The 14,554-nt window shown below is 43.3% G+C and overlaps 1 protein-coding gene across 3 annotated transcripts in view; it reads left to right on the forward strand.

Moving 5' to 3' along the window:
- GRM8 (glutamate metabotropic receptor 8) overlaps positions 1-14,554 on the forward strand; it is a 999,131-nt gene that overhangs the window by 206,013 nt on the left and 778,564 nt on the right. For all 3 annotated transcript variants that reach the window (XM_060244808.1, XM_060244809.1, XM_060244810.1), the window contains exon 2: positions 3,362-3,578. In XM_060244808.1, the coding sequence (XP_060100791.1) occupies positions 3,362-3,578 (217 nt within the window). The remainder of the gene's footprint in view (positions 1-3,361; positions 3,579-14,554) is intronic.

The following is a 14,554-nucleotide window of genomic DNA, read 5'->3' on the forward strand; positions in this document are numbered from 1 at the left end:
GCTTGCATGTGTTGTACTTTTTTTTTTTTAAAAAATGTGTCTTCTGCATACCTGCCATCACATTTTAATTCACGCAGAGCTGAAATTGGTTCCGTGCTAGGCCACACCAGTGCCAGCTTTGTGCTATGTTTGTGTTCTCTGATTATAATTAACAAAATGACAGGTACATGGGGGGGGGGGGGTGTTATGAATTTTTCTGCTCTGATTTCTGGCGTGCTCCTCATATTTATTTGCCGCCTAGTGGCATTTCTTTTTCATATTGCCCCATGGGTTAATCTGTAGCATTTCCTTTCCTATGGTGTGTTTGATTCTGACCTATTTCAGTGTGGTGGAAATATGCTCGGTTCTGTGGTTAGCCTTGAATTGTGAAGCAGAACGAAATAGCAAACGTTAATCCCTTAAGGGTTGTGTGGTTCCTATTTCTGTAGCGAAATCATTTGAAAACTACAATTATAAGCCCTCACTGATCCTGTTGTTAATGCTGTGACCAGCATCAACTGGGCTACTGTATCAGATAGCGGCATCCCTTAAGGCACTATGAGGTGGCATGCTCAGCATTAGGATGAGAAAAATAATATCTCCTGAACCATTTTCCTTGCTATGAAAAACTGCCAGGTTTGGGAAAAAAGTAATAATGTTGAATTTCTAATAGCTGCTGATTTGATTTCAAAAGCACACGTCTACAGTGGTAACCAAATAGTAGTACTTTTAGCAGCTGTCCAATAATGGTACCTGCTCCAGTCTTGTTACTCACAGGTGTTCACCATGTGATACGGGCTGCCATGTTGTGAGTCTGTTAGATCCTGGTCCCACATTGCTAAGAACCACAGACAGGTACTAAGCCTCATAGCATGGACGAAAGTCAGTTGTCATGGGAAGTCCATTTTGGTAGTATTCACAATAGCACAATAACTGAAGTTCATTAATAACATTTGTTTTTGGGTTTGGGCTCTAGTGCACCCTGCCCTTTCTTTCACTAGCTACTAGACATTTTGCAGAAAACACCCAATAATATGTTTCGTTAGACATGCTCAACGCTATCAACTGAAACTAAACATTAACAGTACAATCCTATGCAACGTTACTGTGTTCTAAGCCTATTGATGTATAGGATTACAGTGTAAGTCCCGTTGATTTGAACAGGAAACTTAATCAGATCTTTATCATTAAGAATCATGGGGCATTTAATGTGTTCAACTTTGTCTGGAACACCCATTATCGTTTTCTTTGGGAGTCTTGTGTTCCTTAACATTTAGCCTTTAATGCCCTTCACTTCTAAATAGTTACACCATGCTACAAACAGCTGAAACAATAAACTAGACCCTAAAACAGCACTGGGAGACGATAGAGCACTAAAGGGATAGATTGCGTTAAGGTTATGCAATGTCAGTAGCAGTTATGGGACTCCCAGACACAATGAAGTATGCTTCTATTCCTATTTATGCCCCCTTATGTAGCACTATAGTTCACTTGACCTGGTTATTTTAGGACATTTGCATGCTGGGGCTATTTAAAATGGGTGTTTCCTTTCTGGCCAACTGGGAACATTTTATTGCCTATCCTTTGGACCGAATGAAACATAAATGCATGTAAAATGTAGCAGTGAGCTCTGGGTGGACAAAATAGGAACCAATGATTTTCACACTTGGTTTTTCAGGTTGCAGCTGATGGCAGCCAAACACACACACACACACACACACCCAGGTGCACATCATGAACCTGCTTTCTATTAGCCCAAATGCTACAACAGCCCATGTAGTCACTGATTGTGCAGCAAGCTATGGAGCTTCCCTGAAAGAATTTAAGAGGTGTCTGATGTCTGAGAAGAAGTTACCCCATGTGGGCACTTGAGTTCAGGGATGCTAGGAACGTTGTATCGATGAGAACATTGATACTTGTGATTATCAGGCAAACTTAGCTTGATTGAACCCCTTGGTTGGACGCAAGTGAAGCCTCTGGTTGGAATTGCCTTGAAGTTGCTAGTTCAATACCTGGCTTGTACACCATGCCAAGAAGCTTTAGAGCGACACAATAGCCACTTGTGCTACAAAAGGTAACAGCTCAGTCATACTTTTCCTGCCTTCGCTTTCAGCTGTTGTTCTGTGCAAGGCCTTTTCATCATTGGGTTGTTAAATATATAATTTTTGGCTTTCAGGCGCTAATCAGGGTGCCAGGGATTTTGTGCTGCAACAAGCCTTAATTTGCATCCCTTTCCCTAATTTTCAAAGAAAAAAAAGGGGAAAAAATTTAATGGATGGTGGGGGGAATGGGAGACAGAATGCACAGCCTCATGGGAGTTATAGTTTGAGAGTGTGCTTCGTGGCCAGTAATGAGTCATGAGTTATGCTATTCTCAGTGCCACTTAAAATAGAGTGACCCCCTTTATGAACCCATTGAAGTCAAGGGGTTTAGAAGGGTGTCGTTCTGCTGAAGATGGCATTGTAAAGTACAAATAATGCCAGAGGAGTAAGTTGCAACATAAAATGTAAAACAATGTTAAGTTGGTAGTGGTAAATGCAATTGAGTTCACAACTAGGGGCATTCAATGATCGCTCAGATCAGTGTAGCAAACAGAGGTGGACATGAGACAGCTAGTCCACAACAAAGAACCTTGAATGAGGCCAGTTGCTCTCTCACAGTGCCCTGTGAACATTGGGTGGACAAAATGGGAACCAGTTGTGTTCACCAACTTTCTGGCTTTGTCCAGTCTTTCTCTACTCCTTACTGAAACTCCCATTGTTGTATTGTATTTTCTATTGGACCACAGAATAGTAGACAACAGTGGGAACTATTTCTTCATGGTAAAGTATGACATTTGGCAGACATTTTTCACATTTGTTTCAGGTTTTTTAGCATGTAATTGGGGCAAGTATATTTGTTCTTTTTTCGGCGGGGGGGAGGGAATATATTCTTATACATCTTTCTTTGGAGGATTCCACCTTATTCTAGATCAAATAAAGAAACATTCCTCCTTCATTAAAATATTGTATCTAGAAACTGTGAATTGAACATATGAAGCTGCCTTCTACTGAATCAGACTCTTGGTCCATCAAAGTCAGTATTGTCTTCTCAGACTGGCAGCGGCTCTCCAGGGTCTCAAGCTGAGGTTTTTCACACCTATTTGCCTGGACCCTTTTAGTTGGAGATGCCGGGGATTGAACCTGGGACCTTCTGCTTCCCAAGCAGATGCTCTACCACTGAGCCACCGTCCCTCCCCGAATTAGTTTACAAGTAGAAAATTGCTTAAATTAAAAACTCAAAAGTTGTTTTAATCAAGGCACACACACACACTATTTTTTTTTAAAGTACACTATACTTCAGGCATATCGTTGAAAAGTGCATTTATGCTTGTTATTTGTAGATACCTCAAATCAGCTATGCATCTACGGCTCCAGAATTAAGTGACAACACCAGGTATGACTTCTTTTCTCGTGTGGTGCCCCCTGACTCTTATCAAGCTCAAGCCATGGTTGATATTGTGACAGCCCTGGGATGGAACTATGTGTCAACGCTAGCATCAGAAGGAAACTATGGAGAAAGTGGCGTTGAAGCATTTACACAGATCTCAAGGGAAACTGGTAAGTGGGTACCATTTTTGTTTTGTGGCTGGTGAACTCTAAGCATCATTTAGTTCTAGTTGTCTGATTAGGGTGGAATAATGAGTGCCTTTGAAGATCTACTATGCAATGTGCTTCCTTTGTGGGAAGCTGAATATGCTGTGGAGATCTTTGTTGTGTATCAGTGTGATTTTTTTTTGTTCTGTGTTAAGAAGGAATCCTTTCAGAACTGAAAACTATGATAAGCTTCCTGCACCTGTTTTGGAAAGAAAGGTGCATGTGCGAAACTTTGTAAACCCCTCCCCCCCAACAAGCTTGACAAATGATTTATAGTGACTACCAGTCCCTGCAACTTCTTTAACCCCAGTGTAACAGAAAGATGGAAAAGTCTTAATGAATCTTAAACTTGAGATTGCTGTATTAGTATAGAGGTTTCTGAGGTATGTGCAGATTTCTGATAATATGCAGTTGCCACTGAGATTCCACGGTTCAGTTGCGAACTTGGGCAGTGATACTATGCTGAATATAGAGATTGGTTAATTAATAGATGAGTCCAACCAACGTGTGCAAAATTTCCTGTACAATTTTACATTTCGGTGGACTAGTTTTGGCAAATGATCACTCAACAATTGCATCCGGGAATATGCATGCGGAGAAGAGATAAGTTAAAAGAAGATACACGGGGTGGTGATCAGAATTCTAGGTGTTAAGAGTTAAGTCTTTCCCATAGTGGTTCACTGAGTTTTTGATCTTTCATTTCCCATTACTTGATTAATTCCTGGCATATTCTAGTTGTTAATTTTAGAATTATCCATGTACTATATAAACAACAAAAAAAGTCATTAGTATCAGGATTTTTAAAGCATTGCTTTGATCTTGATCTGTTCTGTCCTCATTAGCGCACTTACATTTTTTTGCCAAGAAAAAATTAGTTGTCTTGGCCAAAAGATTTCTTAGTCTCCATGAAATGATGGAAAGAGAGTAGCGAGGGGGTACTCATAAATGTTGCAGCTCAGTTCTAACTCCTGGGTGATGGTGTGATGGAGATGGCAATGTAGCAACACTGTTTCTAGTCATTGTTCTGTGCTTGTCTGTCCAGGAGAAGAAAGGCCAAAAAAGCAGCTGAGTGCATAGCAGCTCAATAGTGACGCTACTGACACCCGCCAATTATGGTGTAGCATGCTGATGGTGTCTCTATGTCAACTATATATGGAAATCACCAATGCATGGAGATGCTGATATGCTTCCCTGATATCATGATGCCCTCACCCATCCAAAATATGTAATAAAGATAACACAAAGGCAACACAGCATCTTCTGCTATGCGGAGGACTATGGCATGCTAGGTAGGAGCCCTGTAACTAATGACTAGTCTTCTGGGAGCTCTGCAGATGAGTGTCAGCAGGCACACAGGAAAGGAACCATTGCCATGCTAGATGTATCACCCTTACACTTCCACTTGGCAGGGAATCCCCTCTCCTCTGAAATCTCATGATACACATTTCTGGCTCCTGGGCTGGCAGAGGCACACTGGCATGGCATTTGCAGGGTGCTCTGCTGGTATTATTCACCCATACACTGGCATGGGGCTTAGTTACCATCCTAAATAGGTTGCTGATTGGTTTCAGAATGGTGCTGTTAACCTGCTAAGTGACACCTTGATGAAACTTCCACTGAAGAGAAAACAATGGAGTCTTGCAGCACTTTGTAGACCAATACATGTATTTATGGCATAAGCTTTCCTGAGCTGGAGTCCACAGGCCAAAGCGAATCAGTTATTTTTTAAGGTACTGTAAGGTTCTGTCTTGGCTACAACTGTCAGACGATGGGATCTCAAATCAACCAGACCTTGAATTGTTGCAAAGTTAGGCTTTATTTGATAATCCATAAGCATCGGAACGAAGGAAGATTGAGACTGATACATTGTAGCATTAGGTGGCAGGCTATATTGGGGTACATCAAAGGGAACTATACAAAGCCACAATTCTAAACATTGCCGAGGTGAGGTGCAAAGATTCACACGGTCTCTCCGTCTTGTCTTATTGTTACTGCTAGTCTTCCAGGGATAGCCAGGCGGCTGTCCCTGGAGGCGCCTTATCTTCAAAGAGGGGAATTTCTGCCTTTATTAGTATCAAGGGAAAGAAAGGTTCACATCAAGCATTGGCAACATCTGCATTTTCTGCTTTGATATACAAGGTCCTTTCTCATGGTTAGTAACAGCGTTTAAAGATGGCTACAGTTCAGCTAAGCATTTTATTCAGTAAAGTTACATTGGCTGACAACAACAGCTAACGCATTTATCCCTACATGATTTGCCACAAAAGAGAATTGTTCAATATGTATGTGACTCCTCCACAGAATAGGAAATAGGAAAAAAATCTTGGACTTGGGGGTTTTTTTTGTAGAAAATTCAAAGCAGGAAAATTCAAAGATTTTTATAACATGTGAAATGTTTTAATTTTATGTCTTTATGTTTTTATATCTTAATGTGATTTTATGTTCCATGTATTTACATGAGTGTGTAAGCCACCCTGACCCTGCTTACGCGGGGAAGGCGGGATATAAATTGAATTAAAAAATATTATACCACACCCCCTGACATCACCATTGTTTCACACAGGGTGTGAACTGGAGGAGACTGACCGAGAGAGATCTTGGGGTCATAGTAGATAACTCACTGAAAATGTCAAGACAGTGTGCGACTGCAATAAAAAAGGCCAACGCCATGCTGGGAATTATTAGGAAGGGAATTGAAAACAAATCAGCCAGTATCATAACGCCCTTGTATAAATCGATGGTGCGGTCTCATTTGGAGTACTGTGTGCAGTTCTGGTCACCGCACCTTGAAAAGGATATTATAGCACTGGAAAAAGTCCAGAAGAGGGCAACTAGACTGATTAAAGGGTTGGAACACTTTCCCTATGAAGAAAGGTTGAAACGCTTGGGGCTCTTTAGCATGGAGAAACGTCAACTCAGAGATGACATGATAGAAGTTTACAAGTTTATGCACAGGATAGAGAAGGTAGAGAAAGAAGTCCTTTCCTTCCTTTCTCACAATACAAGAACTCGTGGGCACTCAATAAAATTGCTGAACAGTCAAGTTAGAATGGATAAAAGGAAGTACTTCTTCACCTAAAGGGTGATTAGCACGTGGAATTCACTGCCACAGGAGGTGGTGGCAGCTGCAAGCATAGACAGCTTCAAGAGGGGATTGGATAAACATATGGAGCAGAGGTCCATCTGCAGCTATTAGCCACAGCGTATTGTTGGAACTCTGTGTGGGGCAAGTAGGCTTCCCAATCCCCAGGTCCCAGCAGGGGATCCCCCGGTTTTACAGGCTTCCCCCTGCCCCCAGCCAGCTGGCCAGCGGGGGAAGCCCCTCCCCCCACAGCCACCATGTACCTCTAGATCTCCGGCAGGATCTGCAAACAGGTCCAGTTTTAAAAAGTGTGTGTTCCTTTAAATTGGAGCAGAGAGCGGGAAGTACTTCATGGGGAAGGGTTAGCAACAGCAGACCCTAAGGAGACATTCTCATAGGATATAATGGAGAATTAATCTGCAGGTATCTGGGGCTCTGGGGGGGGGGCTGTTTTTTAAGGTAGAGGCACCAAATTTGCAGCATAGCATCCAGTACCTCTCCCCAAAATACCCCCCAAGTTTCAAAAAGATTGGACCAGGGGGTTCAATTCTATGAGCCCCAAAAGAAGGTGCCCCTATCCATTATTTTCTATGGAGGAAAGGGATTTAAAAGATGTGCGGTCCTTTTAAATGTGCTTGTCACACCCTTGCTTCTGGCTCTGCCCCCAGTGTCTCCTGGCTCCACCCGCAAAGTCCCCAGATATTTTTTTAATTGGACTTGGCAACCCTAAGGGCAAGTGATGCTCTGTGTTCTTGATGCTGAGGGGGGGGGGCAGTGGGTGGGCTTCTAGTGCCCTGGCCCCACTGATGGGCCTCCTGATGGCACCTGGGTTTTTTGGCCACTGTGTGACACAGAGTGTTGGGCTGGAAGGACCACTGACCTGATCCAAATGGTTCTCTTATGTTCTTCTGTTCTTACGGCTTTTTTTGTAGAAACAGGAACTCATTTGCATATTAGGCCACACCTCCTGACACCAAACCAACTGGAACTGGATTCCTGTGTGTTCCTGCTCAAAAAAAGCCCTGGACTTACTTGGTCACATTTATCCCAGCCTTCTTTTGTAATGGTCAGGGCAGCATAAAAAGATTCCATTTTATTATCACAACAGACCCGTAAATAAGAGTCAGCGAGGGGAGGATGAGATTCCCTGTGCCCCCCTGAGTCTCCTGGGTCCCTTCTTGTATGCTCCTGAGTTCGCTGAAGTTCTCTTAACCTTGACCAGGGGTAGGGCTTTTTCTGCCCTGGCCCCAGGCTGATGGAACATGCTCCTAGTGGAGGTCAGCGCCCTGCAACATTTACTGCTGTTTTTCAGGGCCTCTAAAACAGCTGTTCCGTCAGGTCTTTGGCTGAGGCACTAAAACCATCCGGCGTCCCCTGCTACACCTGCGGCTACCATCATTTAAGGCCCAAATTTGCTTAATCTATCTTTACAGGCCCAGTGGCACCAGGTGGAAAATACGTTGCTGTACATTTTAATTGTGTTGTTTTAATGTTGTTTTAATTAATCATATCTAGCTGATGTTTTAACCTGACTGCAAACTGCTCTGAGCCTCTTCTGTGTAGTGCGGAACATAAATTCAAATAATAAATAAATAATATAACGATATAACACTTAGAATAGCACTGCAAGTGAGCTTCATGGTGGAGTGTGAATTTGACCTGTGGCCTTTTTGTTCCAAGAGAGCCAGTTTGGTGTAGTGGTTAAGTGTGCGGGCTCTTATCTGGGAGAACCACGTTTGATTCCCCACTCCTCCACTTGCACCTGCTGGCATGGCCTTGGGTCAGCCATAGCTCTGGCAGAGGTTGTCCTTGAAAGGGCAGCTGCTGTGAGAGCCCTCTCAGCCCCACCCACCTCACAGGGTGTTTGTTGTGGGGGAGGAAGGTAAAGAAGATTGTTAGCCACTCTCAGACTCTTTGGAGTGGAGGGCGGGATATAAATCCAATATCTTCTTCTTCTTCTTCAAGTCCATTGTTGTATTTTTCTGTGCTGGTAGTGTGTTCTGAAGTTCAGTAGAAACACTGTTTTCCTTAGGAAAAAAATGACATTTGTAATTCCTTCTGTGATAAATTCTTGCTAAGCTTTTTTCATCTATGAATGACCATTTTTTAAAAAAATGTTCCCTGATTTTTTGGTTTTAAGTCACACATGCCTTTTCTGTCTCCAGGTTATGTAAACTATATTAGTACACAAATGTATATACTAGAACATGTGTTCCACATCAGAACTCCCAGGTACTGACTGCTTCCATTGAATGCACACTTCAAAGCATTCTTCATCGGCGTAGGCTATCTCATGCTCATCTAAATGGGTGCAAATGGTGGATCAATAACTTGAGCAAAGATGGCATTACTAAACAACACAGTTGTAAGGCTACTGGATATTAGGCTCACCACCTGAAAATGTTTCTCTAGTTGCATAATTTGTATATGTAGATTATTAATACAGATTTAGAAAATAGCTCTCTCATCACAATATTGCCAATCTTCTAAAGAACATATTCTTTGGGATACTATGCAGCAAATCATGCCATTAAAAAGTTCTGTGATTTTTAGAAAGATATTAGACTGAATCTAATTTCCTGATTTGCTATTAAATAGAGTAAGAAGAGGGTCAGGTGTTGGTAGATAGCTTTTAAAAACCTATGGTAAAAGAAATATCCAGCTATCTTTTAGGTTAGTGTAATTTGAGCCATTCCAAATTGTCCTTTCTGCTTGTCGTTTTGCTTAAGTGTGCAAAGGAGACATTAATAGACTCTCTAGAGAAATGCTGAATAATGAAAAGGTCAGCCCGGTACTACAACAACATGTCATAGGCTTATACTAGCTGTCAACAAAGATCACATGTAGTACTTGATCCGGATGGATATTAATACTGTTTCAAACACAGGTTGTAAAGAGAATTGGGAAACAACTAATTTTAACATGTTAGAATGTGAAGTTCTGTCTCAAGATAATATATCTTGAGCATGTGCTGGAACAGTGTTTCTAACTGTACTCTAAGGAGACCAATTATGATTTGAAATTTCCATGGATTCCCAGGTCTTAGTTTTCATCTTCCTTAAGACATGCCCATACCAAACAACAATGCCCACTCCAAACAAATTGAGTCTCTGCTGGGCTTTTTCTACAAAAAAGCCCTGTGTGAAACAATGCTGATGTCAGAGGGTATGGCCTAATATGCTAATGAGTTCCTGCTGAACCTTTTCTACAAAAAAAAGCCCTGTGGTGCAGTCATTTTAAGAATCACATTTTTGTCAAGCTGCCTCTGTATTGCCTCACACAAAGTACTTTTCTCTATTTCCTTTTCCATCCATGTAGCAAAACATTTCCTTCCTCTTCTGTAAGCTTTCCACTACTTCACACATGTATGTCCCATTGAAGCAGAGCTTCTGAGCTGCAACCAGGAAAGGAACAGTGGTTGGCATTTCAGTTCTCAAAGCCTGGCAGATGAGAAAGATTAAACAAAATTTCTCCAGGGCACTGAGTTTTTGCTTGGTTTGGTTATTGCAGCATTCTTATTACTGAATCCAATCCATCCCCTTAATAGGATGTGGACTGCTGGAGGACAGGTTATATTCCTTCTAGTGGCCAGTCAAGCATCCACATGCGTCTTGATAGGAAGGAGCTGTGTCTTATGACAGGCAGTTAAAGGAGAGAATAAAAATGATAAAGCAGGACACTCATGTTTATTATTAAGGGAAAACATTTAGCACCTTTTGAACTCTATAGCTCTTCGTTCATTATACTGAGAAACGGAATTTTCTGTCATTGTGAAGGTTTGATTCAAAGGTTGGCTGCAGGGCTGAAGAGTATAGAAAGGATGTTTTCTTCTATTCTGTTTTCGTTGCAAGAGTTTGCGTGTTTGAAAACTGGAAGAGAGGTTGATGGCTTGGACAGGCCCAGCGCTTGGGAAATACCTGGAGATTTTGAGGGCGGAACCTGAAGAGGCTGGGGTTTGGAGAGAGGAGGGATTTCAGTGGGGTTTAATGCCATAGAGTCTACCTTCCAAAGGGGCCAGGTGAACTGATCTCTGTCACCTAGAGATCAGGTATAATACAGGGAGATTCCCCTGCTACCACCTGGAGGATGGTAAACCTATTCTGAAACTGCTGTTCCTCAAACTCAACAGCAGTTCCCCACTGACTAGTTCTTGTCAGGCAGTGGCAGAGACAGATTCTCCCCCCCCCCTCCACCACTCTGCATATAAAATTGGCTGTTCCCCCCTCTCTCCCTCTGCACTGGTCTAAGTCCCTATTACCCTGGCAAGTTGGTGCAATATGCAAGCTGACCTTGATGCCCATTAAAAAGGTAAAGGTAGCCCCCTGTGCAAGCACTTGTCATTTTTGACTCTGAGGTGATGTCGCATCACAATATTTTTGCGGCAGACTTTTTTACAGGGTGGTTTGCCATTGCCTCCCCCAGTCATCTACACTTTCCCCCCCAGCAAGCTCGGTACTCATTTTACCGACCCCAGAAGGATGGAAGGCTAAGTCAACCAGGAGTCCGCTACCTGAACCCAGCTTCCACCAGGATTGAACTCAGGTCATGAGCAGAGCTTAGGACTGCAGCACTGCAGCTTTACCGCCCTGTGCCACGGGGCTGCTCGCTGATGCCCGTTCATTGACAATAATTGCTTGCGGCGAAAATCATTTCAAGCAGGGTAGCAAATGGCTTGCCGCCCTGTGCTTTAATTTTGGTTTTTGTTCGGCATTTTCAGTTTATTATAACTAGTGGTGAGTGAAAATAAAGGGACGTAAAAAATCGGGGGTGGGTTGATGGATTTTATCTCCCCAAGCTATCTGGGTTTATCCCAGATTCCTGGGCTTTTAGCTCCCTATTTCCTCTTTTTAACTGATCCTCACCAAAGAAGAGCATTCATGCTGGATAGATTTAATGCATTACCATCAGCCATCCTTTTCAGAAGATACCACAGAATCCCCCGCAATCTTAGACGATGCCCTTGTAGTCAAGGAGTCATCGAAACGGTCCCTCATGTTCTTTTGGACTGCCCTTTTTATAGCAGTCCACGTGCAAGATATCTAGATGCACTGCTTTCTGACCATCAAGACCTTTCTGACAATGCCAAGGTTCGTTTTTTACTCCACGGGAAACACAACTTTGTCACTACTCACGTTGCTTGCTTTTTACAGGTTGCGATCCGAATCAGAGAGGCTTTTACTCATGCATAGCCCACAGCTATTTTATGTCATTTAACTTTTGCTGGTTTTTTAAGGTTTTATTATATTCTATAGTGTCACTGTTGGTTTTAAAGTATACTGTATTCTTGTATTAATGCCAATAAAGGTCTATGGTAAAAGTAAAAGATGGATTTTATGAATATTTTCACGCCATGTGTTGTTTCATCCCCACCATTCAAGCTAAATGGAAGGAACTTGTTCTCCTCAGTGAAGTCATCCTGTAACCAAATCTGACTGGCTACATGGAACTGTTATATTGGTATATTCACTACATGGGAGTAAGATCTGGTGTGCCGGAATGGCTAGTGTTTCAGACAAAGGTCTGGGAGGTCAAAGTTTGAATCAGTCTTTGCACAGCTGTGATCGTGTACTGAAGAAACTCTTTGAAACAGTAACGGTTGTTTGAAGAAAGAACCGTGTTGAACAAGCATGCAAAATATGCAGCTAAATGGAGGGTAGGTTTTTTGTTTTTTTAAAATGTGGAATCTTTTCACCCTTTTCCAAACAAAACTGTGGCGGTGAAAAAGTCGAACACCATGAAAATATAGAACAGTACTAATTATGACCTGCACAGAACCACAGGGACTGGGCAGGCTAAATAATTATCCTTTGAAGTAAATAAGTAAATCATAATGTAGCTTCATCAAAATCACACTGCAGATTTAGGCCATGGTATTTTTAAAAAACCGTGTTCTGTTTACTTTTGGGATTGTGAATTTTTATGAGTAAGCTTTTCGTTTAGTTATCTTCACAAATGACAATACTCGATGTGCATTTTTGGCCTATTTCTTTGGTGAATGTAGATGCTATTAATGGTTATCCTTGTTAGCAAACTCCAGAAGGTTGCTAGAATTTTGGTACAGGTAGACCAAGTAGAATTTATACGAGGTAGTTAGGATGTTGATATCTTAGGTTGGTTACTTACTTGATTGCTTTAAATAGCAGCAGATCTGGTCAAGTTGCTGTTCTCTCACTTGATGTTAAAAAAAGCTTTTGACAAAGTATATTGGGAATTTATCTTTGCTGCAATGATTAAATTCAGTTTGAACATATGAACATATGAAGCTGCCTTATACTGAATCAGACCCTTGGTCCATCAAAGTCAGTATTGTCTTCTCAGACTGGCAGCGGCTCTCCAGGGTCTCAAGCTGAGGTTTTTCACACTTATTTGCCTGGACCCTTTTTTGGAGATGCCAGGGATTGAACCTGGGACCTTCTGCTTCCCAAGCAGATGCTCTACCACTGAGCCACCATCCCTGCCCTGCTCTCCAGGGTCTCCAGCTGAGGTTTTTCACACCTATTTGCCTGGACCCTTTTTTGGAGATGCCAGGGATTGAACCAGGGACCTTCTGCTTCCCATGCTCTACTACTGAGCCACCGTCCCTCCCCAGTTTTCCTCATGGATTTGTGAAGTGGATTAGAATTCTTTATTCATCTCCCAAGTCCAGGGTGCATATCTTCCACACATTCCCTCTTGAGAGGGGTACTAGACAGGGTGGCACTCTTTTCCCTTTTATTTTGTTATCTGTGTTTAGAACCTCTTGTCTTGTGCCATTTGACGATATAATAATATTCATGGCTTTATACATAACTCTTTCAAATTTAAAATTATTCTTTATGCAGATAATATTTTACTACTTATTTTGGAACCTTAGTCTTCCATGCTTGCATTCAGGGCTGGCCCTGGCACTAGGCAAACTAGGTGGCTGTCTAGGGTGCCCTATGGGGATGCTGAATTGGGTGCCTTCCGCATGCCTGCGCAGATTGGGGGCCACGAGGTTGACTCCCCCCACTTCACTCCTGGCCACCCCACTTTGGGCTTTCTTCTTGGCTACAGCCAGCCCTGCCATGGTCCCTGCACATCTGTCTGCCTTCCTCAGCCTCTTCTCTTCCTCCTTGGCAGCGCCGCTGGCCATGCTAGAACTCCAGCCCAGCCCACCTAGTCCCACCTCACTCTGGGGCTTCTCGACCACAACCAGCCCTGCCGCAGCCCCCATATGCCTGTCTGCCTTCCCCAGCCACTTCTCCTCCCCAACAGCACCGCTGGCCATGGCAGAACTCCAGCTCAGCCCAGTTAGTCCCACCCGACTCTGAGGCTTCTTGGCCACAACCAGCCCTGCCACAGCCCCTGTGCTCCTGCCTACCTTCCCTGGGCTTCTTCTTCTCCTCCCCTAGGGCCAGCCCTGGAAGAGAAGCAGGAGAAGCTGAGGGAGCGGCAGAGCCTCTGGGGCTGGCTCCTCTCCCCACGGCTGGATCTAGCAGGGGGCAGAAGGGGCACTTGTTCCCAACTCTGGCAAAGGGGGCGGCAGTAAGGCAGCTGCTGCACGCAGCAGCAAAGCACGTGCTGCTGACTGCTCTCCACTCGGAGCAGAACCACCCTGAGCAGAGTCGAGAACGCTGTTGGCCGCACCCCCTCTCACCTCTCTTTCAGGATGGAGCTGTAGCTGAGACACATTCACTCTGAGGGAGCCCAGCCCACAAGTGAAAGACGGGCGGCAACTTTTTAAAAAAAAAAGTAAGGAGAGGGTTCCCGAGGTGGAGGGGAGGTGGGCTAGCATGGAAATCATGGACTTGGCGAGGGGAACATTAGGCTCCTTTGGAGGAAATTGAGATAAATTGGAAGGGAGGGTCCGGGGGGGGGGGGGGGAGAGAGATGAGAA

Source organism: Heteronotia binoei, chromosome 8, assembly GCF_032191835.1.
Source record: "Heteronotia binoei isolate CCM8104 ecotype False Entrance Well chromosome 8, APGP_CSIRO_Hbin_v1, whole genome shotgun sequence".
Taxonomy (NCBI): domain Eukaryota; kingdom Metazoa; phylum Chordata; class Lepidosauria; order Squamata; family Gekkonidae; genus Heteronotia; species Heteronotia binoei.